Source organism: Malaclemys terrapin, chromosome 4, assembly GCF_027887155.1.
Source record: "Malaclemys terrapin pileata isolate rMalTer1 chromosome 4, rMalTer1.hap1, whole genome shotgun sequence".
Lineage (NCBI taxonomy): Eukaryota > Metazoa > Chordata > Testudines > Emydidae > Malaclemys > Malaclemys terrapin.
The window spans coordinates 536,694-561,923 of record NC_071508.1 but is presented as its reverse complement, the minus strand read 5'-3'; the positions used below and the strand labels follow the sequence as shown (position 1 = coordinate 561,923).

Here is a 25,230-nt window from a genome sequence, read left to right as displayed (position 1 = left end):
GGGACGCAGGAGGTGAGGTGAGGGGTTATAGGGAGCTATGGGGATGCAGGGGGCGAGGTGAGGGGTTATATGGGGGGCTATGGGGACGCAGGGGGCGAGGTGAGGGATTATAGGGGGCTATGGGGACGCAGGGGATGAGGTGAGGAGTTATAGGGGGCTATGGGGATGCAGGGTGCGAGGTGAGGGGTTATATGGGGGGCTATGGGGATGCAGGGGGCGAGGTGAGGGGTTATAGGGGGCTATGGGGATGCAGGGGGCGAGGTGAGGGGTTATATGGGGGGCTATGGGAGTGCAGGGGGCGAGGTGAGGGGTTATAGGGGGGACTATGGGGATGCAGGGGGTGAGGTGAGGGGTTATGGGGGGCTATGGGGACGCAGGGGGCGAGGTGAGGGGTTATAGGGGCTATGGGGATGCAGGGGGCGAGCTGAGGGGTTATATGGGGGGCTATAGGGGGTGAAGAGCTGTGGAAGCCGAGCTGAAAGCCGGGGACACGGCTGAGGAAGCATCGAAGGACTCGCCAGACGCAGACGGGGTGGGGGAGCGGCGTCGCTGCTCTGAACGCCAGAGGCGTAATAGGAACATGCCGATGATGAGCAGTCATTTAATTTGCCTGATTTTTATACTTTTCCCTCAGAGGAGTCGCCTGCCTGACGAGCGCCCAGTGGGCTCCTGACCTTTACCCAATTGATGCTTTAGGAGGAGACTGCGGAGCGGTGCCAACTGGACCTGACCCACATTCACTCCGGTATCGCTCATTCCCTGCAGCCCCCGCGCGCTGTCCCTCAAGAGGGTCGAGATGCCCGGTCGGCCCATGTGCCACTCAGGATGTTCTACACGTGTCGTTTGCTTCCCAGGGGACGGCGTCGCTGACCCGGAGATCAGGATGGATCAGACACGCAGCGTGGAGCCGTCAGCTTCACCTCGGCCGCCTGCCTGACGCCGAGAGAAGGATTCTGCTCCCAGAATCCTCTTCCGCAGTTCAGCCATGTCAAGCCGTGTTCTCCCCATTCATTCAGTAGGGCCACACCAATTCAGCGCCACCCAACTACCCCCTGCCCCAACGGAACCGCCTCCGATCCCCATGTAACCCCCCTCCGATCCCCACAGAACCCCCCTACCGATCCCCCTACGATCCCCATGGAACCCCCCTATGGACCCTCCCCCCATGATCCCCACGTAACCCCCTACTTACCCTCCTGATCCCCACGGAACCCCCCTACAGAACCTCCTACGATCCCCACGGAACCCCCATCTGATCCCCACATAACCCCCCTACCTATCCCCCTCAGATCCCCATGGATCCCCCCTACGAAACCCCCTCCGATCCCCTTGGAACCCCCCTACGAAACCCCCTCCGATCCCCATGGAGCCCCCCTCCGATCCCCATGGAACCCCCCTCTGATCCCCACGTAACTCCCCTACCTAACCCCCTCTGATCCCCACATAGCCCCCCTTGTGGGGAGCCACTGGATGTGTTGGGGTCCCCCCGAGCCCGCCGGCCCCGACAGCCTGGGTTCCCTGGCACTGGGCTGCTGTGTCAGGCCCTCAACCCCCTTCCCAGCACACACCAGGCCAGGCCAGGCCAGACCCAGCTGCAGACACAGACTGGAACCGGCTCTGTGTAGGCGGATCCAGCTAGGGGCTGCCGGGGTCTTGTTCTGGCCTGGGGGGAGGGGCAGGGGAAAGGCTGTTTGGGGCGGCTCTGGGCCCAGAAGGGCTGGATCTAGCCCACCTACAAGGCCCTAGTGGGGGCAGGAGCAGGGCCGGGGCCCCGGGGAAGGGGGTGGGTGCAAGGATGTTTGGTTTTGTGCAGTTAGAAAGTTGGCAGCCCTACGGGGCCCCACCCTGAGCTGGGGGTTTGGGGCTGTGTTTGTTTAATGCTGGGCACGTGTTCGGTTTGTTAGCGATTCAGGGGCAGCGGCGCACTGCGATCTGCCTGGCCTGGCTCGGCCTTTGCCTTTCACTTTCGGTTTGGGATTTAATTCACTGTCTGGCTGGGAGCTGGAGGCGAGTTGGTGTGGGGGGGGTCTGCACGGCACCCGACATGATGGGGGCCCCGACCCTGATCTGGGGGGGGGTGTCTGCGCAGACCCCGGCATGATGGGGGCCCCGACCCCTAATCGGAGGGGTGGGTCTGCTCGGCACCTGGTGTGCCGGAGGCCCCGCTCTCGGGGGTCGCTGGGAAGTGCTGCTGTAACAGATAATAATAAAGAGCCGTGTCGGTAACAGCGTTTGGGCTCCGGATTTAACTCCCACGCGGCCTTGGCAGCTTTTAAAACCCAAGTCAGCAGAAATCAGCTTCCCTCCTAAACGCGCCACACGTCCTGCTTCTGCTTTCGCTGGAGATGGGACGTTTCTACCCCAGGCTTTGGCGGATGGCCTGGTGCTGCCCGTTCTCCTACGTGGCGTTCCTCATTCCCCTCTGGGTTTGGCTTTGGGGCAGGTCTGTGGACACGGGGACGCAGGCTCTGGACCAGGCGTTGAGGCGAGGGATTTGCAGCCTGGGAACGTCTCCGGCGGGACAGAAGCGAAGGTGTTTGATTAATTCCCGAGTGACTCGTTTACAGACCTCGGTGCTCCGAAGAACTTTGCAGAATCGTCCCTTCCACGCCAGCAAAGGCGACTCGGCCGAGCCTGAGCTGGAGGGAGGGAGGGAGAGGGACCATCCAAAGGACGTGCTGGGTTTAGACGGGCCCGAGACATAGACCAGGGGATGAAATTCAATTCACAAACGGGAATTTCGCAAAGATCTGCAGGAGCCCTGAGCGCCGTGTCTAGCACGCCGAACGCAGTCCCGTCTGTCTGTCTCCAGCCGGCTGTCGTCTCTCCTCGTGCTGAGACTGTACGGTTCTCGGGGCAGGGACGTCTTGTGCAGCCCCTGGCACGACAAGGCCCTGATCCCGGCTGGGGGTCCTGGGGCGCCACCGTGAGGCAAAGAACAAATAATAAAAATAGCAGCAAACCAGGTGTGCGGGTGAGCTGTGTGGATGTAATGCACCCCTCCCCCCCCCCAGGGACCGGGGTGCAGCTGCTGGAAAGCAAAACAAACAGGGCTTCTCCGTCTTCTCCTGTATCTGTTACCGTTCTCTCACTAGCAGCGGAGTTCGGGCTGGACCCGGGGCCCGGGGCCTGCTCAGAACTGGGCGACAGTTTTTTGTAGCGGCTTCTTCACCAAAATGACAATTTTTCACCAAATTTAAATATTCCAGTTTATCATTTTAAAAATGGTCAAACTTCCTGTTTTCAATTAAAAAAACGTTGATTTCTGAGAACAGAAGAAACTCCCGAAGCAGGGCAGGTTCCCGCTGTGGGATGAAAAGCCAGGAAAAGTTTGCAGGAAATTTTTTAAAAATTAATTCCCTGTGAGAAGCGTGCGGCATTTTCTGTCCCTCTCTGATGAGGGGTGCGCGGCCGGCCAGGGGAACCGGGGCAGCTCCTGGCTCTGACACCCCCGGGCCCCTGAACCAACCCCACCTGGGCAGGTTTCTAGGTGGGGCGGGGGCACCGCCAGAACCGACGCCACCACCCGATGGGCCGAGCTCAGAGCCCCTAGGAGCCGGGACCCGGCCAGCGCTGACCCATCACCCGCCTCCGGGCCGGGCCTGAACCGAGCCAGACCCCAGAGCAGAGAGAAACTCGCTGGGCCAAGAGACCCCATAGGGAGCTGGACAGCGACCTCCAGCCTGAAACACACGGGTGACGGGGGGAGCTGTCCTACCCACCGGTAATGGGGGGCGGGTCCCCCAGCTCCCAGCCTGGGGCTCCCCCCGGAGGGATCCTCCGATCTCCCCAGCCCCAGGGGTCCCGGACCTTCCCGCTGGGATCCCCCCAGCGCACCCCCCATTGCTCCACCCCCCCAGGCAATCCCGCTCCCCCGACGGGTCCGCCCCCGGGTCCCTGCCCGGGTCTCTGCGCGCTGGGGCGGTGGGTCGGTGGCGCTCGGAGCCCCGAGCGGTGGGTCCCGCCCAGCCCCGTATCCTGCCCTTATCTCGCCCGCCCAGCCAGGCCGGCCCCTCCCCTCCCCTGCCCGCTGCAGCAGCGAAAGTCACGGGGGCTGGGGCCGCCCCACACCGCCCCACACCGCAGCGCCCCACACCGCCCTGCAGCGCACCGCACGATGCCCCTCGCCGTGGCGCCCGGCCTCCTGCTGCTGCTGCTGGCGAGCGGGGCCCGTGAGTAGCCGCCGGGGCCGCCCCCTGCTCCCCGGCCCCAGACCCTGCCCCAGGGGGGCGGCGTGGGCAGGAAACCCGGCCCCGGGGCCAGCCCGGGCGGTGCCTTGGCGGGATGGGGGTCCGGGCTGGGCGCAGGGTCCCGCCGGGCCTGGGGGGGTCTCCGAGCCGGAGGGGCTGGTGGGTGAAAGGGGGGACTGGGAGCCAGGACTCCTGGGTTCTCTCCCCGGCTCTGGGAGGGGAGGGGGGGCTGGTGGGTTAGAGCAGGGGGGGCTGGGAGCCAGGACTCCTGGGTTCTCTCTGGCTCGGGGAGGGGGGGCTGGTGGGTTAGAGCAGAGGGACTGGGAGCCAGGACTCCTGGGTTCTCTCTGGCTCTGGGAGGGGAGGGGGGGCTGGTGGGTTAGAGCAGAGGGACTGGGAGCCAGGACTCCTGGGTTCTCTCTGGCTCGGGGAGGGGAGGGGGGGCTGGTGGTTAGAGCAGAGGGGCTGGGAGCTAGGACTCCTGGGTTCTCTCCCACACTGACACACCCCATGGCCAGCCCCCACTACAAACCCAGGTCGCGCTCCCTCTAGGCCGCTCCTGCCCCCCAGCCCCATCGCACCCATCGCCCACAACCTGCCCTGGGGTTCTGGGGCTAAATTTCAACACCCCCCCGCCCCCCACAGGGACCAGCTCAGAGCTGACGCCAGGGCCCTGGGGCGACCACTGTGGGGCTGGCAAGGGGGGTGTCATGGCCACCAAATTGGTTAACGCTGCTGGGGGGTGCACGGAGCCCTGACCAAGTCAGCCCGGAGAGTTGCCCGATTAGTAGGAAGGCGGGTCGGGCAGGTGGTGTTGACTTTGGGGTGGGGGTTGGGTGTGGCGCTGACGTGGGGGTCAGACACAGGGCAGGGGTCCTGCTCACCACCCCAGCATGGGAGCAGTTGCGGGGAGGGTGGCCCCTGAGGGGAGCTTGAAATAGGAGACTCAGGCTGTGGGTACAGAGGGGGCAGGTGGGGGGCTGGAGCCAGGGGCTTAGGCGGGGGTCACAGGGCGAGTAGGGGCTGGGGCAGGGGGCTCCGGCTGGGGGGCACAGGGGGCAGGTGGGGGGCTGGGGGCTCAGGCTGGGGGGCACAGTGCAGGTGGGGGGCTGGGGGTTCAGGCTGGGGGCACAGGGCGGGTGGGGGGCTGGGGCAGTGACCGGGGTGGTGCCGGGGAACCATGTAACGGCCCCACCACAAGCTGCGCAAACAGGAAGCGTGTCGCTTCCTCTGCCTGACGCTCAGTGCCGCCTGCCCCCGTGGAAACCCAGCGCCCGGCCCACGTGGGACACGAGGCTGCCACGCCTCTGCCTGGAGCCCCCTTCCCCCCACCCCCAGCACTGACTGGCCCTTGCCGAGAGGATGTGGGCTCCCATGGTGCTGGGGCAGGTGGGGGGCTGGGGCAGGAGGCTTAGGCTGGGGGGCACCGGGCGGGTGGGGGCTGGAGGGGGTCAGTCCCGGGGGGGGGGGAGGTAGAGTCTCCCCCCTGGCTGCCCCACCCCTGCCCCCATGCCCCGCAGAGCGGCGAGTAATCCCGTCCGTCTGTCTGTCTGCGCAGGGGGTGCCCTGGTGGTCTCCGTCCCCACTTCCCCGGTGCGGGCCCAGCCGGGCTCCGACCTGCTCCTGGGCTGTCACTTCTCCGTGGGGGGCACCATGGACATGGAGCTGCTGGTGGTGCAGTGGAAGGTGGGGGACCGCCTGGTGGCCGAGTTCGATAGCACCCCGTCGTACCCCAGGGCCGGGGCCAGCCTGTCCCTGGAGGGGCTGCGGGTCGGCAACGCCTCCCTGCTCCTCCCGCGGGTGGGGGGCGCCGATGCCGGGCTCTACACCTGCATGGTCATCCACTCCCCGAGCCGGGAGAGCCGGCAGGTGGAGCTGCGTGTGGAAGGTAACTGCAGGATGGGCTGGGGGGGGCAGGGCTGGTTGGGGGGCAGGGTCCCAGGGCAGAGGCCAGAGGGGCCGTGGCTCCAGCGTTGGGTCCAGAGCCGCCCCGTGGCCCCAGCTCCTCTGGATAGATCTGTGTTGGGAGCTCCTGCCCACATGGCGATCAATGGAGGGGAGGGTCCCAGCTGCTTTGAGGGGTCAGCCCCACTAAGCCACCTCCCCAGCTGCCCCTTCCCCATGGCCCAGCCAAGTCTCCATGGACAGCACCGTGGGGGCAGATGGGGGCGGTTGGGGGTGGATGTGGTGGTGGTGGGGCAGATGGGGTGGGGAGCAGATGAGGGGTGTGTGGGGCGGTTGGGGGCAGCTGAGGGGGTCTGGACCCCATTGACTCCCCCCTTCCCTTCCCCCCCCAGCCCCGCCCCGTGTCTCGGTGAGCGGCACCGTGGTGAGGGCCGGTAAGCACAGCCCGGTGACCTGCAGCGTGAGCGGCTTCTACCCCGGGAGCGTGAACGTCACGTGGCTGCGGGACAAGCAGGTCCTGGGGGGCTCCGAGACGCCTCCCGCCCAGCTGGGCCCCGACGGCCTGTACAGCACGACCAGCACCCTCCAGCTCGTGCCCAGCATCTCCGACGACGACGCCAACCACTCCTGCCACGTGCAGCACGTCGCCCTGGGGGAGCCGATCCAGGAGCCCTTCCGGCTGAGCGTGTTGTGTGAGTCACCCCACAGCACCTCCACCGCACCCCCCCACTGCCAGAGCCCCACCCCACCCCACTGCACCCCATTCCCCCCACAGCACCCCCACAGCACCCCCAACTGCCCATCCCCTGCCAGAGCCCCACCCCCCCACTGCACCCCATTCCCCCCACAGCACCCCCACTTCTATATACACCCCCACCGCACCCCCCACTGCCAGAGACCCACCCCCCACTGCACCCCATTCCCCCCACAGCACCCCCACTTCTATAAATGCCTCCGCAGCACCCCCACTGCCAGAGCCCCACCCCCCCACTGCACCCCATCCTCCCCACAGCACCCCCACTTCTATAAATGCCTCCGCAGCACCCCCACTGCCAGAGCCCCACCCCCCCACTGCACCCCATCCTCCCCTCTGCACCCCCACTTCTATAAATGCCTCCGCAGCACCCCCACTGCCAGAGCCCCACCCCCCCACTGCACCCCATCCTCCCCTCTGCACCCCCACTTCTATATACACCTCCACAGCACCCCCACTGCCAGAGACCCACCCCCCACTGCACCCCATTCCCCCCACAGCACCCCCAACTGCCCATCCCCCGCCAGAGCCCCACCCCCCCACTGCACCCCATTCCCCCCACAGCACCCCCACAGCACCCCCCACTGCCAGAGCCCCACCCCCCATTGCACCCCATTCCCCCCACAGAACTCCATCCCCACAGCACCCCCACTTCTATATATACCTCCACCGCACCCCCCACTGCCAGAGCCCCACCCCACCCCACTGCACCCCATTCCCCCCACAGCACCCCCAACTGCCCATCCCCCGCCAGAGCCCCACCCCCCCACTGCACCCCATCCTCCCCACAGCACCCCCACTTCTATAGACACCTCCGCAGCACCCCCACTGCCAGAGCCCCACCCCACTGCACCCCATTCCCCCCCACAGAACCCCATCCCCCCCACAGCACCCCCAACTGCCCATCCCCTGCCAGAGCCCCATCCCCCTACTGCACCCCCACTTCTATAAATGCCTCCGCAGCACCCCCACTGCCAGAGCCCCACCCCCCCCTGCACCCCATCCTCCCCACAGCACCCCCACTTCTATATACACCTCCACAGCACCCCAACTGCCAGAGACCCACCCCACTGCACCCCATTCCCCCCACAGCACCCCCACAGCACCCCCCACTGCCAGAGACCCACCCCCACTGCACCCCATTCCCCCCACAGCACCCCCAACTGCCCATCCCCCGCCAGAGCCCCACCCCCCCACTGCACCCCATTCCCCCCACAGCACCCCCACTTCTATATACACCTCCACAGCACCCCCCACTGCCAGAGCCCCACCCCCCATTGCACCCCATTCCCCCCACAGAACTCCATCCCCACAGCACCCCCACTTCTATACACGCTTCCGCAGCATCCCTCAGTGTCCATCCCCCACCAGAGCCCCATCCCGCCGCTGCACCCCATCCTCCCCACAGCACCGCGCCCCATACTGCACCCCACAGCACCCCCATCCTCCCCTCAGCAGTGCCTACTCCACTGCCAGAGCCCTGTCCCCAGTGTAGCTCCCCCTCCCTGTACAGCACCCCATTCCCATGCAGCACCCCCTCACTGAGCCCCCCGTGCCACTGGGGGCCCCCTTCCTTCTGCCTGGACCCCACAGGTGTCTGTTCCCCTGCTCTTACCTAGAGAGCCCCCCTTAACCTGCAGCAAGGGAGGTTTCCGTTGGTGTGACGAACTGGGACTGTTCTTACTGTGGTGTGTGAATGCTGACAGGGGAGTGTGGCTAGGATAGTCTGCATTGGGGGATGGGAGACTGACCGGAGAATACCTGAGCAGGTAACATGAGAACCCAGGAAGGGGTTAGAGGCCAGGTGACACCTTTGCCTGGGATACAGAAAAAAGGCTGTGGGGGGGTTGCTGAAGGGGGAGTTTCAGGAGCTGGCTAGGGACTTGGCTGGGAGGCAGACGGGGCTCTGACCTCCCAAGGGGGCTGGGGGCGATTAACCCCTGGGAGTGTGTGACCAGAGAGAGGGGACTGTTGCAGTAACAGGGTCCCCCGGGGGATCGCAGCGAGTGGTCCCAGGGCGAAGGAGTCTGCAGCTTGACCCTGGCAGAGAGGGGGTGACCTGAAGAAGGGCTGGCACACTAGGGGTGCCCCTGGAACGGTGGAAAGCGGAGAGCACAGGCCGGCGAGTGGCCAGCAGGAGGATGGATGCTAAACACCTTAAGAGCGACCTGGTGGAGCTGTGCAGGCAGAGGGGGCTGCGCATTGGGAGGTCCACCAAAGAACAGCTCATTACCCAGCTGGAGGAGAGGGATCGCTTGGATGAACCGAGCCCTGTTCCTGAGAGAAGCCGCCCGGCGGATGCAGCGTGGGCCCCGGGGCCTGACATGGCTGGGAGAGGTCAGACTGCTGCCGAGGACATCCCGAGACCCTGCCTACCTATACCTAGGGGAGGGGTTGGGGGAAGCCCAGCAAATACTGAGGGCACCCCGACCCCGGCAGCCAGCAGGGGATCGTCCCGGCAGAGCTCCCCGTCCCTGGAACAGATGCGGCTGGAATGCGAATGGGAGATAAGACGAGAAGAGCTTGAGTTAAGGATGCAAGAACTGAAGCAGGAGCGGGAAGAGAAGGAGAAACAACGTCAGCATGAGCTGGAACTGGCCAGGCTGAGGAGCAGTGGGGCCCCGGCTGCGGTGAGCGAGGGGGGACCCAAGACTGCAAAGAGCTTTGATAAGTGCTTCCTGGCCCAGCGTAAGGAGGGGGAGGACATGGATACCTTCCTGACGGCCTTTGAGAATACCTGCGAGCTGCTCCAGGTTGACCCTGCAGACAGGCTCCAGTTTCTCATCCCCTCACTGGACCCCACAGCCAGGGAGGTGTACAGCCGACTGAAAGGGGCGGAGACAGGGGACTACGAACTGTTCAGAAAGGCCCTGCTCCGCGAGTTTGGGCTGACCCCTGAGATGTACCGGAAAAGGTTCCAGAGTCAGCGTAAAACCTGTGAGGTCACATACCTACAACTAGCCAACCGGGCACAGGGGTATGCCCGCAAGTGGACAGCTGGGGCCCAAACTATGGAGGACCTGCTTGACCTATTCGTACTGGAGCACGTGTATGAGCAGTGCCCATCCGACCTGAGGCGATGGTTGATGGACCAAAAGCCAGAGACCCCGCAGGCCAGCTCGCCGACGAGTTTGTGAACAGTCGGGCAGGGGATAACAGAGAGGAGTCCCAAAGGAACAGGCCCGTCACAACGCAGAGAGAGAGTCACCATGGGACCTCCCAGCGAGGAAATAGGGAGAACCCCCACCAAAGGGGAACATCCAGCATCAGGTCCATCCGACCGGCTCGAGGGGACCCACGGGACATGGGCTGTTATCACTGTGGCCAAAGAGGCCACATATGGGCCCAGTGCCCCAGGCTCAGGGACAGACTGAGCAGACCCAACCCACAGAGGGTTGACTGGGTAGAGACCCAGCCGGGCGAGGGGCAGCGTTCCCAGGCAAGGGGGGCTAGCAGAGTACCACCTGCTAAGGAGGGAGGAGAGCTCCAGGCCAGCTCCTCTAGGGGGCTGGATGCTCCAGACTCAGGGTTTTTGGTTTATACGGTGGGCGCGGGGCTGTCCCTCCGGAGAGAGTACCTTGTTCCCCTGGAGGTGGATGGGAGGAAGGTCAATGGATACTGGGATACGGGCGCAGAGGTGACGCTGGCCCGGCCCGAGGTGGTGGCCCCAGATCGGGTGGTGCCTGACACCTACCTGACCCTGACGGGGGTGGGTAGGACCCCATTCAAGGTGCCTGTGGCGAGGGTACACCTGAAGTGGGGGGCCAAGGAAGGCCCCAAGGACGTGGGGGTACACCCGTATTTGCCCACTGAGGTGTTGATGGCCGGCGAGGGGCACTGCGCCCTGGCCTTGGGGAGGGTGCCTTGCCTGAGGCGCAGGACCCTAACCTGGTGGGGAGGGAACACCCAGGGACACGGCTCAGGGAGGCTGCGGCTTCAGACCCAGCCGGCGAGAGAGAGCAGGTGGCCATCCCTGTCCCAGCTGCTGAGTTCCAGGCCGAGGTGCAGAAAGATCTTTGCCTGGGAGACAGAAAAAAGGCTGTGGGGGGGGTCGCTGAAGGGGGAGTTTCAGGAGCTGGCTAGGGACTTGGCTGGGAGGCAGACGGGGCTCTGACCTCCCAAGGGGGCTGGGGCACCCGGGGACCCCAAGATGGACCTAACTGGGGGGTCCTGTTGTCTGTGCCTGCAAGACCTGTCTTGGACTGTGTTCCTGTCGTCTAAATAAACCTTCTGCTTTACTGGCCAGCTGAGAGTCATGGTGAATTGCAGGAAGCCGGGGGTGCAGGGCCCTGAGTCCCCCACACTCGGTGACACCCTGCACACCCGGCCCCTCCAGTTTCACGCCCCTCCACTTAGGTTGGGTGTGCTCGATGGCACTCATAGTTCGCATGTGGGACGGTTTATGCGGCCTGTGCCCTTTTCCCACCCCCATACCTCTGGGGCTCCAACTGGGCTGTGGTCTTCTCCCAGCGCTCCAGTCTGGAGGTCTGTGCTTTGGGCTCTCTGGGTTTAGAGCCGCCCTTTTTACCCTGGCCGCCCTCTGGAAAGGATCCTTATTGCTGGGCAAGGGTCCTAAAGCTGTTTTCCCCTTGTCCCAGGCCTTCCTCCCCCTCTGACAGGGGTCACGGGATCGGCAGTACTGTCGGACAGTAACAAAGACCCCAGGCCAGTAAAAGCTCCGTAGCAGCCTCTGCTGGGTACGCCAGGTTCCCTGGTGCCCTGAGAAGGGAATGTCATGGGCCCGGCACAGCAGCTGGCGGCGATACTTCTGGGGTACCACCAGCTGCCTCCTGATCCCCCCCCTGACTCCATTTTCCCTGGGGGAGCCCATTCTCGGTACAGGAACCCCTTCTCCCACAGGAACCTTTTCCGTCCACCTCGTCCCATGGTCTGTACCGCATTGAGGTCGGCCAGGTCCCTTATCTTCCGCAAGGAGGGATCTCTCTGCAACTCGGCCTGGAACTCAGCAGCTGGGACAGGGATGGCCACCTGCTCTTTCTCGCCCGCTGGGTCTGAAGCTGCAGCCTCCCTGAGCCGTGTCCCTCGGTGTTCCCTCCCCACCAGGTTAGGGTCCTGCGCCTCAGGCAAGGCACCCTCCCCAAGGCCAGGGCGCAGTGTTGCTCGCCGGCTCTGACAACGGGTCACAACCAGAGGACCTTGGGGGTTGCTTGGCCAGTCCTCCAGCTCCCCCCCCCATCAACACCTCAGTGGGCAAATACGGGTGTACCCCCATGTGACGAACTGGGCCTGTTCTTACTGTGGTGTGTGAATGCTGACAGGGGAGTGTGGCTAGGATGGTCTGCATCGGGGAATGGGAGTCTGCCCCAGGGAACATACCTGAGCTTGTAACATGAGAACCCAGGAAGGGGTTGGAGGCCAGGTGACTCCGGGGGCCGGGAAACTGAACAAAGGCTGTGGGAGGGGTCGCTGAAGGCAGAGTGCGGGAAGCGAGCTGGAGAGATGGCTGGGAGGCAGAGATGGCTCTGACCTCCCAAGGGGGGCTGGGCTGGGATGCCCTGGGACCCCAAAATGGACCTAACTGAGGGGGTCCCTGTTGTCTGTGCCTGCAAGACCTGTCTTGGACTGTATTCCTGTCATCCAAATAAACCTTTTGCTTTACTGGCTGGCTGAGAGTCATGGTGAATCGCAGGAAGCCGGGGGTGCAGGGCCCTGAGTCCCCCGATACTCCGTGACACCCCACATCCTTGGGGCCCTCCTTGGCCCACCACTTCAGGTGTACCCTCGCCACGGGCACTTTGACTGGGGTCCTGCCCATCCCCGTCAGGGTCAGGTAGGTGTCGGGCACCACCCGATCTGGGGCCACCACCTCGGGCTGGGCCAGTGTCACCTCTGCGCCCGTATCCCAGTATCCATTGACCTTCCTCCCATCCACCTCCAGGGGAACAAGGTACTCTCTCCGGAGGGACAGCCCCGCGCCGACCGTATAAACCAAAAACCCTGAGTCTGGAGCATCCAGCCCCCCAGAGGAGCTGTCCTGGAGCTCTCCTCCCTCCTTAGCAGGTGGTACTCTGCCAGACCCCGTTCCCTGGGAATGCTGCCTCTCGCCGGGCTGGGTCTCTACCCAGTCAACCCTCTGTGGGTTCGGTCTGCTCAGTCTGTCCCTGAGCCGGGGGCACTGGGTCCGTATGTGGCCTCTCAAGCCACAGTGATAGCAGCCCATGTCCCGTGGGTCCCCTCGAGTGGGTCGGATGGACCTAACGCTGGATGTTTCCCTTTGGTGGGGGTTCTCCCTATTTCCTCGCTGGGAGGTCCCATGATGACTCTCTCTTTGAGTTGTGACGGGCCTGTTCCTTTGGGACTCCTCCCTGTTATCCCCTGCCTGACTGTTCACACACTCGTCGGCCAGCTGGCCTGTGTGCTGTGGGTTCTCTGGCTTGTGGTCCATCAACCATCGCCTCAGGTCCGATGGGCACTGCTCATACACGTGCTCCAGTACGAATAGGTCAAGCAGGTCCTCTATAGTTTGGGCCCCAGCTGTCCACTTGCGGGCATACCTCTACGCCCGGTTGGCTAGTTGTAGGTATGAGACCTCACGGGTTTTACGCTGACTCCGGAACCTTTTCCGGTACATCTCAGGGGTCAGCCCAAACTCGCGGAGCAGGGCCTTTCTGAACAGTTCGTAGTCCCCTGTCTCCGCCCCTTTCAGTCGGCTGTACACCTCCCTGGCTGTGGGGTCCAGTGAGGGGATGAGAAACTGGAGCCTGTCTGCAGGGTCAACCCAGTGCAGCTCGCAGGTATTCTCAAAGGCCGTCAGGAAAGTATCCATGTCCTCCCCCTCCTTACGCTGGGCCAGGAAGCACTTATCAAAGCTCTTTGCAGTCTTGGGTCCCCCCTCGCTCACCGCAGCCGGGGCCCCACTGCTCCTCAGCCTGGCCAATTCCAGCTCATGCTGACGTCGTTTCTCCTTCTCTTCCCACTCCTGCTTCAGTTCTTGCTGCCTTAACTCGAGCTCTTCCCGTCTCAGCTCCCTGTCATATTCCAGTCGCATCCGCTCCCAGGACGGGGAGCTCCGCCGGGACGATCCCCTGCTGGCCACCGGGGTCAGGGTGCCCTCGGTATTCGCTGGGCTTCCCCCAACCCCTCCCCTAGGTATAGGTAGGCAGGGTCTCGGGATGTCCTCGGCAGCAGTCTGACCCCTCCCAGCCATGTCAGGCCCCGGGGCCCACGCTGCATCCGCCGGGCGGCTTCCCTCAGGGACAGGGCTCGGTTCATCCAAGCGATCCCTCTCCTCCAGCTGGGTAATGAGCTGTTCTTTGGTGGACCTCCCAATGCGCAGCCCCCTCTGCTTGCACAGCTCCACCAGGTCGCTCTTAAGGCGTTTAGCATCCATCCTCCGGCTGGCCACTTGCTGGCCTGTGCTCTCCGCTTTCCACCGTTCCAGGGAGACCCCGAGTGTGCCAGCCCTTCTTCAGGTCACCACCTCTCTGCCAGTGTCGAGCTTCAGACTCCTCCGCCCCTGGGACCGCTCGCTGCGATCCCCCAGGGGACCCTGTTACTGCAAACATCCTTCTCTCTGGTCACACACTCCCAGGGGTTAATCGCCCCCTGAACCGTCTCTCTGATTCTTCAGCCCACCTGGTCCCCGTCGATCCCCCTTTGTTTTACTGCTCCCCAGTCACTTACTGCAGGAAGCGCCGTCCACGGGGTGCAGTAGATCCCAGCGCTGCCACCAGTTGTCACCGAGTGTGGGGGACTCAGGGCCCTGTACCCCCGGCTTCCTGCGATTCACCATGACTCTGTCAGCCTGTAAAGCAGAAAGTTTATTTAGACGACAGGAACACAGTCCAAGACAGGTCTTGCAGGCACAAACAACAGGATCCCCGGGCACCCCAGCCCCTTTGGGAGGTCAGAGCCCCATCTGCCTCCCAGCCATATCACCAGCCAGCTCTGAAACTCCCTCTGCAGCGACCCCTCCCACAGCCTTTGTTCAGTTCCCCAGCAAAGGTGTCACCTGGCCTCTAACCCCTTCCTGGGTTCTCAGGTTACATGCTCATAGGGTGACCAGATAGCAAGGGTTAAAAATCGGGACAGGAGGTAGGAGTAATAGACATCTATATAAGAAAAAACTCCAAATATCAGGACTGTCCCTATAAAATCGGGACATCTGGTCACCCTACATGCTCAGGTATTCTCCCTCAGTCAGTCTCCCATCCCCCACTGCAGACTATCCTACCCACACTCCCCTGTCAGCATTCAAAGAACACAGTAAGAACAGTCCCAGTTCGTCACACAGGGCCCTGTGTCCCCCCACACTCCGTGACAGTTGGATGTTAGGAAAAAGTTCCTAACTGGTTAAACACTGGAATAAATTGCCTAGGGAGGTTGTGGAATCTCCGTCTCTGGAGATATTTAAGAGTAGGTTAGATAAATGTCTGTCAGGGATGGTCTAGACAGTATTTGGTCCTGCCATGCGGGCAGGGGACTGGACTCGATGACCTCTCGAGGTCCCTTCCAGTCCTAGAGTCTATGAATCTATGATGGTCCCCTCTGGGGGCCCCAGCCCATGGGGAGGGAGCCCAGCACCCTGACCTTGTCTTCCCACCCAGCAGCCCGGCCCTCCCTGACCCTGCAGACGGTGGTGACACCGGCGGGGCTGGGCGCCCTGCAGGTCCGGGTGAGTCGCTACTACCCCCCCAACATCACGGTGGAATGGCTGCGGGACAGGGCGATCCTGCACAGCATGGAATCACTCCCCACACGGGAACCGGACGGGTCCTTCACCCTCCGCAGTAGCTACATCCTCGACCGCCCAGAGCCCGACACCCGGGTCGCCTTCACCTGCCACGTGCAGCACCCGGCGCTGCCCACCCCGCTGGCGCAGAGCGTCACCTGGAAAGGTGAGTGTGACGGGCGGGGGGTTGGGGTGGGGGAGTGTCTTTGACGAAGTGGGGATTTTCCCTTGTTACGTTGTGTTAAGTAAAAAGATTTTTTTTTTTTTTAAAGAATTAGGTAAGCATAGATGATATTGAAGGGGGGTTATTTGTGGTATTGGGAAGACTGACAAGCAGCTTCAAATATATGGTGCCATAGTGGCCAGTTATATACATTCTTTTATTAATTTATTTGCATTTATTTGTACATACAGAGACAGATGTTATAAGTCAAGACAGAACCCCAAACAAAGGTAAAAATAAGAACAGTGCGTACATATAGAGGTTATTTTATTTGCATTCAATTTGTATGGGTATTTTGCGGAAGAAGGAGGCGGGGGGTAGGGATGAGTGCTCACAGACATCCGGTGGGTTGTGAAGGGAGGGTCAGCGTTGTTCTTTTTTACTATTAAGCTGAGCTAAGTTACTAGGTATTGACAGAAACGATGTCCTTGCTTTTTAGCAGATTCTGTCTTTTTTGCTGGCTGAATTTTAACTCCTTCCTAACAGTTGTATGCGAGTTTTACTGTTTTGCATGAATACGGTTTGTGCCTCAGTTTCCCTGTGTGCTGCACCAATACCTCGGTGGTGGGAATAGGAGTGTGTGACTTTGGCTGAGACCTCTGGGGCAGGTGAGGCTGGGCCAGCTATGACTGGTGCCCTTCCTAACCTGAGACCCAGGAGGGGGATGCGACCAGGTGACTGTCCGGAAAGCGAGACAAAGAAGGAGGAGGAGGAGCAATGGGAGTGTTGGGGGTGGGCTCGCTGGAAGCTGGGCAGTTTGCTTGGGGGGAATGGAAGAGGGGAAGTCCAGGCCGTCTGGCCCACGACTCCCCAAGATGGACTTGGCCGAAAGTCACTGATTTCTGTGCTAACAAGCTCTGTCCTACGTTGTGTTCCTGTCGTCTAATAAACCTCTGTGTTACTGGCTGGCTAAGAGTCATGACTGACTGCGAAGTGGGGGTGCAGGACCCTCTGGCTCCCCCAGGACCCCGCCGGGGCAGACTCGCTGTGGGAAGCGCACGGAGGGGCAGATGCTGAATGCTCCCAGGAGAGACCCAGGAGGTGAAGCCATGTGAGCTTCTTGCCCTGGATGTCAAGTATCAGAGGGGTAGCCGTGTTAGTCTGAATCTGTAAAAAGCAACAGAGGGTCCTGTGGCACCTTTGAGACTAACAGAAGTATTGGGAGCATAAGCTTTCGTGGGTAAGAACCTCACTTCTTCATGTTCTTACCCACGAAAGCTTATGCTCCCAATACTTCTGTTAGTCTCAAAGGTGCCACAGGACCCTCTGTTGCTTCTTGCCCTGGAGACAGTCTGCTCCGAGGGAGAGGAGGCTCCCCAGAGTCCTGACTGGCTTTGTGGGGAGCAGTTCCAGAGCATCCCCCGGGGACTCTGTGACATGGTCTAACACCCCCCCAGGCCTAGCCGGCCTCAGCATCGCTCCGCTTGTGCTGCCCCCTTCCCTGGCATTGGTCCCTCCCTGCTCCCCCAACTGTGTTCAGATGACCAGCCTCCACCTTCATCTGCTCCCGCGGGCGCCGGGGAATCTGTGAGCAGAGTCTGTCTCAGCCTAGGGCAAGGTGGGTGGGTGGAGCCCATTGCTGGAGGGAGCAGCCTGCTTCGTCTGTCTCTGTTTTTGGTGCTTCTGGGGCATCGTCCTGGGCTCCAGACACTGAACCCGAGTCACGCCGCAGCCCCTGGCAGGAGCCTGGATGGTCTTTAACTGCTCTGGGTGTGGGGCTGGGAGCGGAGCAGTAACGCTGTGCCTCTCCCTCGCAGGACCCGAACCAAGCCCAACTCGGGTCTGGATGTGGTTATGGCTGGCCATGGTGTCCCCACTGGTCGTGGTCTTGCTGTGCATCGGGTACTGGAGCTTTCGCATCAGCAGTAAGTGGGCCCAGACCCCATCCCCGAGGGGTTCCTCCTCCCTCCCCAGCCTCATGCTCTGCGCTCCCCTCCCCCACCACCCCCTCCCTCCGCCTCATGCCCTTCCCCCGCCTCCCCTTCCCCACGCCCTCCTCCCTATGGGCTCACACCCTTCCCTCTCCCCCACACCGTCCCCTCTCCCCCAGCCCCACAGCTGCCCCCACCCAGCCTGACGCGCTCACCTCCCCGCAGTGTCTTCGATCCGTGTCTGGGAGTGTTGGCCGGAGGGCAGCGTGACAGCGCTGCTCTGCGAGGCTGAGGGGAGGCTCCGCGACACAGACAGCCTGACCTGGAGGAGCCTGCGCCCGGGGAAGGAGCTGGGGGCTGGGCAGCCCGGGGAGCTGAACACGCTGATGCCGAAGCTGGAGCAGCACCACGTGGTGACGTGGCGGCGCAACCTCGGGCTGGGCAGGCGGCGGCTCACGTCGGTCCTCACCATCCAGACCCCGCGCGAAGACGACACTTTCATCTGCACGTTCCAAGGCGCGAGGGGCATGAAGCAGAGGCACATCACAATCCCCGGCATGCCGGCAGGTGAGCGGGGCACGGACCGGGGGAAAGGGGCTGTGGGGGTGGCAGATCAGCGCAGCGGGAGCAGGAGGCTGTGGGGTGCAGGGCTGCAGGGGCATGTGTGGATTGGGGTGCCATGGGGAAACAAGGAGATTTGGGGCATAGGGGGCACAGAATGCAGGGGGAGGGAAAGGGGGTTCTGTGGGATATGGGGTGCAGTGGATGTCACGGAGTCCCTGGGCGATGCTCTGGAACTGCTCCCCACAAAGCCAGTCAGGACTTTGGGGAGCCTCCTCTCCCTCGGAGCAGACTGTCGCCAGGGCAAGAAGCTCACACGGCTTCACCTCCTGGGTCTCTCCTGGGAGCATTCAGCATATGCCCCTCCGTGCGCTTCCCACAGCGAGTCCGCCCAGGCAGGGTCTTGGGGAAGCCAGAGGGTCCTGCACCCCCCACTTTGCAGTCAGATGTGACTCTCAGCCAGCCAGTAACACAGAAGGTTTATTAGTTGACAGGATCACAGCGTAGGGCAGAGCTTGTTAGCACAGAAATCAGTGACTTTCAGCCCAGTCCATCTTGGGGAGGGGGGAGCCCAGAACCAGGCCTGCGCCCCAAGCCAGCCGAGACCGACTCCTTCCAGCTGCCTGGCCCCTGCCAGCCCGTTGCTCCTCCTCCGTCCTGGTCACATCCCCCTCCTGGGTCTCTGGTTATGAAGGGGCCGTCATAGCACCCATGTGTTCCCTGCACCCCCACTTCCTGCAATTCCCCGGGACTCTCAGCCAGCCAGGGACACAGAGGTTTATTAGCTGACAGGAACACAGTCTAAAACAGAGCTTGTAGGTACAGGAAACAGGACCCCTCCGTCAAGACCATTTTGGGGGGTGGGGAGCCCAGACCCCGGTGCTGGGCCTCCCCCATCTCCCCAGCCAGCTCCAAACTGAAACCCCTTTTTCCTGCCTTCCACAGCCACACACCCCAACTCCTCCTCCCCCTTTGCCCAGCTTCTGGGGCAGAAGTTGTCACCTGGGCCCAACCTCCTGGGCTCAGGTTATGAAGATCAGCCTAGTCTACAATCTGTTTAAGAGATAGGAAGGCTGGTCCTGTGTGATTTCCCCACCCCCCAGCATGAACCCTACAAAGCCAGGAAGCGCCAAGTTCTGGGGCAGCTCTGAGCCGTCCCCTGATGCTCCCACAACACGTTTCCGGGGCGGTGACAGACTCGCACCTCGCAGGGGAGCTCCTGGGGCCTGGAAGGGGTGTGCCCAGCCGCTGGGACGCGCCATGCTCAGCCCGGGTCGACAGACACGCACTCAATCTGCTCCAGCTACCGCCTGACAATAGCCGTGTGGGCACAGCGGGGGGTGGGGGGCCAGGCTAGCGCCAAGTGCGCCCCCAGGGGCCAGGCAGGGCTGTACTCCGGTGACTAGCCTGAGCTCCCGCGGCCACGCGGCTGTTTTTAGCACCAGCGCATCTGTCTGTCCCCGCAGGGAATGACCCCTCCCGGCTGCTGTGTAGACGTGCCCGGCCAGATACGGACACACTGCAAACAGCACCCGCATCTCCCTGCCAATACACCACCAAGCTGTCCCTGTGAGCTCCTGCTCGCCCCCCGCCCCCCCGTACACACAGCTCTCTGGGGTCCTAGCCTGTGCTCAGCTCAATGCAGAGCGCGGGGAGATTGTCAGCACCTTCGGCCGCAGCCCTGCGCCAGTCAGTGGGACTGGGAGCTTTTCACACCAGGGCCAGAGATCCGTTTGTTCTGGTTCGTTCCTCCCCGGCTCAAACGGCTGCAGGGCTCCTGCCCAGACGTTACACGAGTCACCTCGGGGACCAAACCTCACAGGAACTTTAGCAAAGGTGTAGAATGAAACCCCTTGTGCAGCCGTAAAAACAGCGTGTGCAGCATCGCCCACAGCAGCCTGGGGCAGGCGATAGGGCAGGGAGGTCGCCCCTTTCCTCCAAGGAGGGAAGGATTCCCTGGGATTTAAGGGCCAGCTGGTGATCCCCTCGTCAGGGTGGGTAGCAGAGCTAGAGTCACCTGTCAGCAGGTTCCCCTGGGCTCGGCCGTTACAAGCACATTACGAGCCCCGGGGGATTCCTGGCCCAGTCCTGGTGCTTCCTTGTTTGGGTGCGTGGGATTTAAATGTTTTCACACCTCAGCTCGGAGAGAGCCAAGAGCCAGGACATGGGCATCTCGTGTGAGATCAGCCCTGTCTGTCCCCACCCGCCCCCTTTCCCAGCGGCGCCTGAGTCAGTTCCCTGGAGAGACATGTTAAACTGTCCCCTTTACCAGCCAGTGTGGGACATATCTCCGCTCTCCACACTCCCTCACCATCAGCGCCCAGGGTGGACAGTACCTGACCATGCTGGCAGCCTGGTTCTCTGGCCTGGGGAGGGAAGAGCTAACGAACAGCTCAGAGGCTGGGGGGGCTGTTTCCCCGATACCCAGCCTGGAGCAGTTACAGCCAGGTCTGAGCTCGGTATGTCCCAGGATTCCCAGGGCAGGCAGCGAGCTCTGGGGCCCCCCCAGAACCCAGCACCCATCTGGGTGAGGTCAGGGGGTGGTTTCTCCCCCTCTCGGGGCAGGGTCTGTTCTGTGGATGGCAGGGCCTGGGCAGCGTTCGGAGCAGAGGTGGGTCAGCTCCCAGGAACTGAGCCTGGTGTATTCACAGGGTCCCCAGGCAGGGGCCTCATTCCCGTTCTGTTCCTCCCTCCAGGTGGCCCGCTTCTGGATGGAGACATGGCCATTTTTTGACCGTCGTGCACTCACGCTACGGCCGGTGCTGGGGAGAGAGAGAGCCAGCTGCAAACTGCTCGTAGAGGAGAGAACAAACTGACCCCTTGTGATGCTGTGTGATTGACATGTGACTGTGTACAGCATTGGTGTGGCCACTGTGCTACAACTGCAAGAGAACTTGTACCAAGTGCGTCATGTCCGGTGTCACTGGAAAAGTTGCGAATAGCTAAGTATGGATATCCTGCTTATATGTGTACCACCCCCCCGCCCCCGTCCACTGGCCCAGTGTGAGGTTGTTCCAGATAGGGGAAGCCTCTTTGTGACCTTTTACACAACTTTAGGGGACTGGGCCTGAGGCTCCTTTGTGTGCTCTGCGTTGTGTGTCAGTGTGTTCACCTCAGCCCAGACCCACTCAGACAAACCACCAGAGAGCGCGACCGCACTGTCCCTTTAAGGCGCTTTAAGCTGCTAAGTGTCGACTCAGGCTACGGCTACACGAGAGAGTTCAAAGCGCTGCCACCTGAGTGCTCCCGCAGCAGCACTTTGATGTGCGAGTGGGGTTGTGCGCGAGACAGCTCTCCCAGCGCGCCTGGTAATCCACCTCCACGAGGGGAGTCGCTCCGAGCGCCGGGAGCCTGTCTACACTAGCGCTTTAAAGCGCTCAGACTTGCTGCGCTCAGGGGGGTGATTTTTCACCCCCCTGAGCAGCGGCGGCTCCAGGCACCAGCGCCCCAAGCACATGCCTGGGGCGGCAAGCCGTGGGGGGCGGCAGTCAGGCAGCCTTCGGCAGCATGCCTGCGGGAGGTCCGTGGTCCCGCGGCTTTGGCGACAATTCGGTGGCAGGTACGTCGAAGCCGCTGGACCGGCAGACCTCCCGCAGGTGTGCCGCTGAAAGCCGCCTGACAGCCGTGTTTGGGGCGGCAGAAAAGCTAGAGTCACCCCTGCCACTGAGCCAGCAAGTTAGAGCGCTATAAAATCTACGTGTAGACAAGCCCTTAGCCCTTGTGTTTGTTCCTGGGGTAACACCGCCCAGGCGTGGACTATCCGAGTTCAATGGCCCATTAAAGGAGACTCCCCTAACCATACAGGGAGCTGGTCCCGCCAGGTGAGCCTTCCTGTGGACGCCCCAGCCAGAATCCGGGTAATGGCTGCCGCTGTGAGTCAGCAAGGCGTGTAAGGTCATGTGACATGCTCATGTGACCCTGGGCTCCATCTTGGGCCAGTAATTTTCCACACGCTGTGCCTGTGGGCTTTGTTTGGGACAGTAACATTCCCAGCACATGGCAGAGGCTATCAAAGACCCCTGAGACATCTCCAATTTGTCTTCATTTCCTGCTCCGATTCTCTGGACTGGATTTACAGCTACAAGGGTCATTTGAACTATGGACCGAGGACCATCCAATCTTTTGGAAATTGGCTACAAGACTTTACAAGCCAGCCGTCTAGTCCATCACTGATTCACTGCTACAGCCCTGATCCAAGAACATTGCCATTATTGTATGCATATGAGCTAGTAACCATGTTTAAGGCTTGTCGTCTTTTCTCTATTAATAAACCTTTAGATATTAGTTACTAAAGAGTTCGATTCTGCCCAGAGGGAGGCAGCTGCAGGAAGCCGGATGGACGGCTGGATGAGCTGGGGAACAAAGGACTGAGGAGGGGCCTGGCAGGGTTGTTAAGTGTGGGCTGCTGGAAGATGGAGACTCTCGTCAGAGGGCGCTGGGCTGAGCAAGCAGGACCCTGCTGTAACGTTGTGTTCTCTGTTTGCCAACCAAGCCGTTCTGGGCCGTGTCCCAGACAGCTAATAAACCCGACTGCTCTCACCCCGGAAGTTTCAGTTCCTAACAGCCAGAAATTTTCTGTGGTGAATGGAGCCACTGACTTTCCTTGTGAAAGATCCAGTGTGGGTAGCTTAGAGAAGGTCTCAGATGGAGTAAAAGCTGTTAAGGAATTTAAACAGCCCTATGACCAAGTGGCTGTGCTTGGCCAGCTTGTTGGGGAGACAAGGTTGTTGGGACAGGAAGGTCTCCAGGCTGATTCTGGGAGTGACCAGTCTGTGACTCCGGTTCAGAGGGAAGACGGGGTAGCGGAGTCTGCAGAGCAGGACAGCTGAGCAGTGAATCTCTTGAGAGTTTACCTGCCATCCCCTGCATTCTCATCTCTAGATACTTGGGAGATGACTTGTAGTCTCTCAGTGAACTTAACATCTGAAACCCTAAGCCATAAGGATTGAGATCCCCAGTCACTGACTGGAGTCACCCTGAATATGGACATTGGACTATAACCTGGACCTGGGAAAGTGACAGAACAACCTTTTGCCTTCACGTCAGTTTGGGTACATAGTGCTGACAACTTCCGCTGGCAGCATGGACCATGGGGAAGCAAGGCGAAAACACTGGAGGCAAAATCCTGGGATTCTTTTTCTAAAACTTGTAAAACAGACATACTAATAAATTGTTCAAATGGAGAAAAACAACAACCTACGGACTATTTCTAAAAGGACTTTTGGCAACTACAAACTCACCATCTCTGCTGGGTATCTGAACCTCAAGAAATTGAACTCAAGTCTGTCTGTATATTGATCTTTTAACCAACACACTCTTTTCTTTTTTAATAAATTTTAGTTTAGTTAACAATTGACTATAGCGTGTATTTTGGGTAAGATCAAGTTATCATTGGACCTGGGTGTGTGGCTGATCCTTTGGGGTTGGAAGAACCTTTTCTTTTATATGATGAGATCAGATTTTCAGGAATCATCATCATATCTGACGTGTGTGTCTGGACGGAGGCTGGACGCTGGGCACTTTAAGGGAATTAAATTATTTGGACTTCTGAGTAACCAGTGAGGTAATACAGAGGCTGTTTTGGGCTGGTTGGGAAATCTAAGTATTGGAATATTCACCAGCGTTTGGGGTTTGGTGCCCCGTTCTGTTTGCAGTTCACCCTGATTGAGTGACCTCAGCCGGCTCCCACAGGCAGCACCGTCACAGCAGCGCAAGACGGTACAAGTTTGGGTTTATCGTCTAGAGGGGGGGGTGTATTTGAGTACTGGGCAACTCCTCAGCTGATCTCAGCATCCCTGTGTACAAGCTGCAGTTGGGTGTGTCCCTACAGCTGTGAGCTGGAGGGGGTGTGAGAGCCTGTCACAGCAGCACAGGGTAAAGGGAGCCCAGGCTGGTGGGTCAGGCGGGCTCAGTGGTACCCCAGTTCCAAGTGGCACCCCGGGGGGATCCCGTCACACCCGGATCCCTGAGCTGGAGCCCAGCTGGGCTGCCCTGTCCCATCTCCCAGGCAGACACAGTATGTGGTTCACTTGTGGAACTGGCAGCTGCAGGGTGTGACTGGGGCCTCCCCACACAAAATCACTCAGGATGGAACTGCGGCTGCACTGGCCCAACCCAGTGTCCCAGGCCAGAAACCCCCAGGGGTGGGGGCTGCTTTGCGCTGGCTCCCCCCATACCCCGATAACCCTGGGCGCTGGGGAGGAGCCTGCAGACACAGGGAGAGCGCGTCTCTGGCTTGGTTAATGGCAGGAGAGGTTTTGGGGATGGAGATCCCGCTGGCAGGGCCTGGCTCTGGGGCTGTCATGCTGGGGGCATTGGTACCAGCAGGGGGTCTCAGCCCAGCTCCGGGACTCAGGGTGAACTCCCAGCCTGGGAGTCACTGCAGGGTGGAGACCGGAGGATGGCACATTGTTCCTTCCGGGGGTGGAGGCCCCGGGGGCCCAGAGCGAGGGGACTCCTTGAGGGGCCCCACTGCACAGACAGGCTGCTGAGGGCTCAGAGGTGCGGTCACCGGAGGCAGCGGAGTCAGAGGGACCTAACCCCAGAGAGAGAGCGCAGCCTTCGCGGGGGGCTGTGTCACACCGAAGTGAGAGCCTGATAAAGTATTAAAACACAAAGTGAGAGCCTGATAAAGTATTAAAACACAAACTACCAATGTCACGTGACAGCAGATACAAAGGCAAAAGGCTGAAGTCAAATTCAGGCATTCGCAAGCAGCATTCTTCTTACTTTGCCTGTTTGCAAACCTCAATGATCATCCATGGGACTATTGTTTTGTGAGGCCTGCAGCCCCCTGCTATCCCAATGGGGCCAAAGCCACCTGGTACCACTCGAGAGAGAGATCTGGGAGTCACTGGGGACAGTTCTGTGAAAACATCTGCTCAGTGCGCAGCGGCCGTCACAAAATGAGCAGAATGCTGGGAATCACTAGGAAAGGGAGAATGAGACAGAAAATATCAGGTTGCCTCTATATAAATCCATGGTATGTCCACACCTTGAATATTGCGTGCAGATGTGGTCGCCCCATCTCAAAA

General features: G+C 61.1%; 1 protein-coding gene across 2 annotated transcripts; it reads left to right on the top strand.

The window, feature by feature from the left end:
• The first annotated feature begins 4,032 nt into the window (after positions 1 to 4,032).
• LOC128837273 (tyrosine-protein phosphatase non-receptor type substrate 1-like) lies at positions 4,033 to 23,542 on the top strand. Of its 2 annotated transcripts, none has more exons than XM_054028301.1 (8): positions 4,033 to 4,172; positions 5,749 to 6,078; positions 6,488 to 6,787; positions 15,420 to 15,707; positions 15,956 to 15,994; positions 17,522 to 17,629; positions 17,861 to 18,202; positions 20,893 to 23,542. In XM_054028301.1, the coding sequence occupies exons 1-8, from the start codon at positions 4,118 to 4,120 to the stop codon at positions 20,928 to 20,930; spliced, it is 1,500 nt and encodes a 499-aa protein (XP_053884276.1). In that variant the 5' UTR covers positions 4,033 to 4,117; the 3' UTR covers positions 20,931 to 23,542. The 2 variants fall into 2 exon arrangements, with proteins under 2 accessions (XP_053884276.1, XP_053884275.1); XM_054028300.1 differs by having other exon boundaries at positions 15,417 to 15,707.
• The last annotated feature ends 1,688 nt before the right edge of the window (positions 23,543 to 25,230 follow it).

What these genes read in the sequence shown, in the direction of transcription:
- LOC128837273 (XM_054028300.1), top strand. Translation starts at nt 4,118, where the DNA reads ATGCCCCTCGCCGTGGCGCCCGGCCTCCTGCTGCTGCTGCTGGCGAGC. An exon ending in GGTGGAGCTGCGTGTGGAAG is followed by an intron (nt 6,079 to 6,487) that starts GTAACTGCAGGA and finishes TTCCCCCCCCAG; the next exon opens with CCCCGCCCCGTGTCTCGGTG. An exon ending in AGACAGAACCCCAAACAAAG is followed by an intron (nt 15,995 to 17,521) that starts GTAAAAATAAGA and finishes TCTCCCTCGCAG; the next exon opens with GACCCGAACCAAGCCCAACT.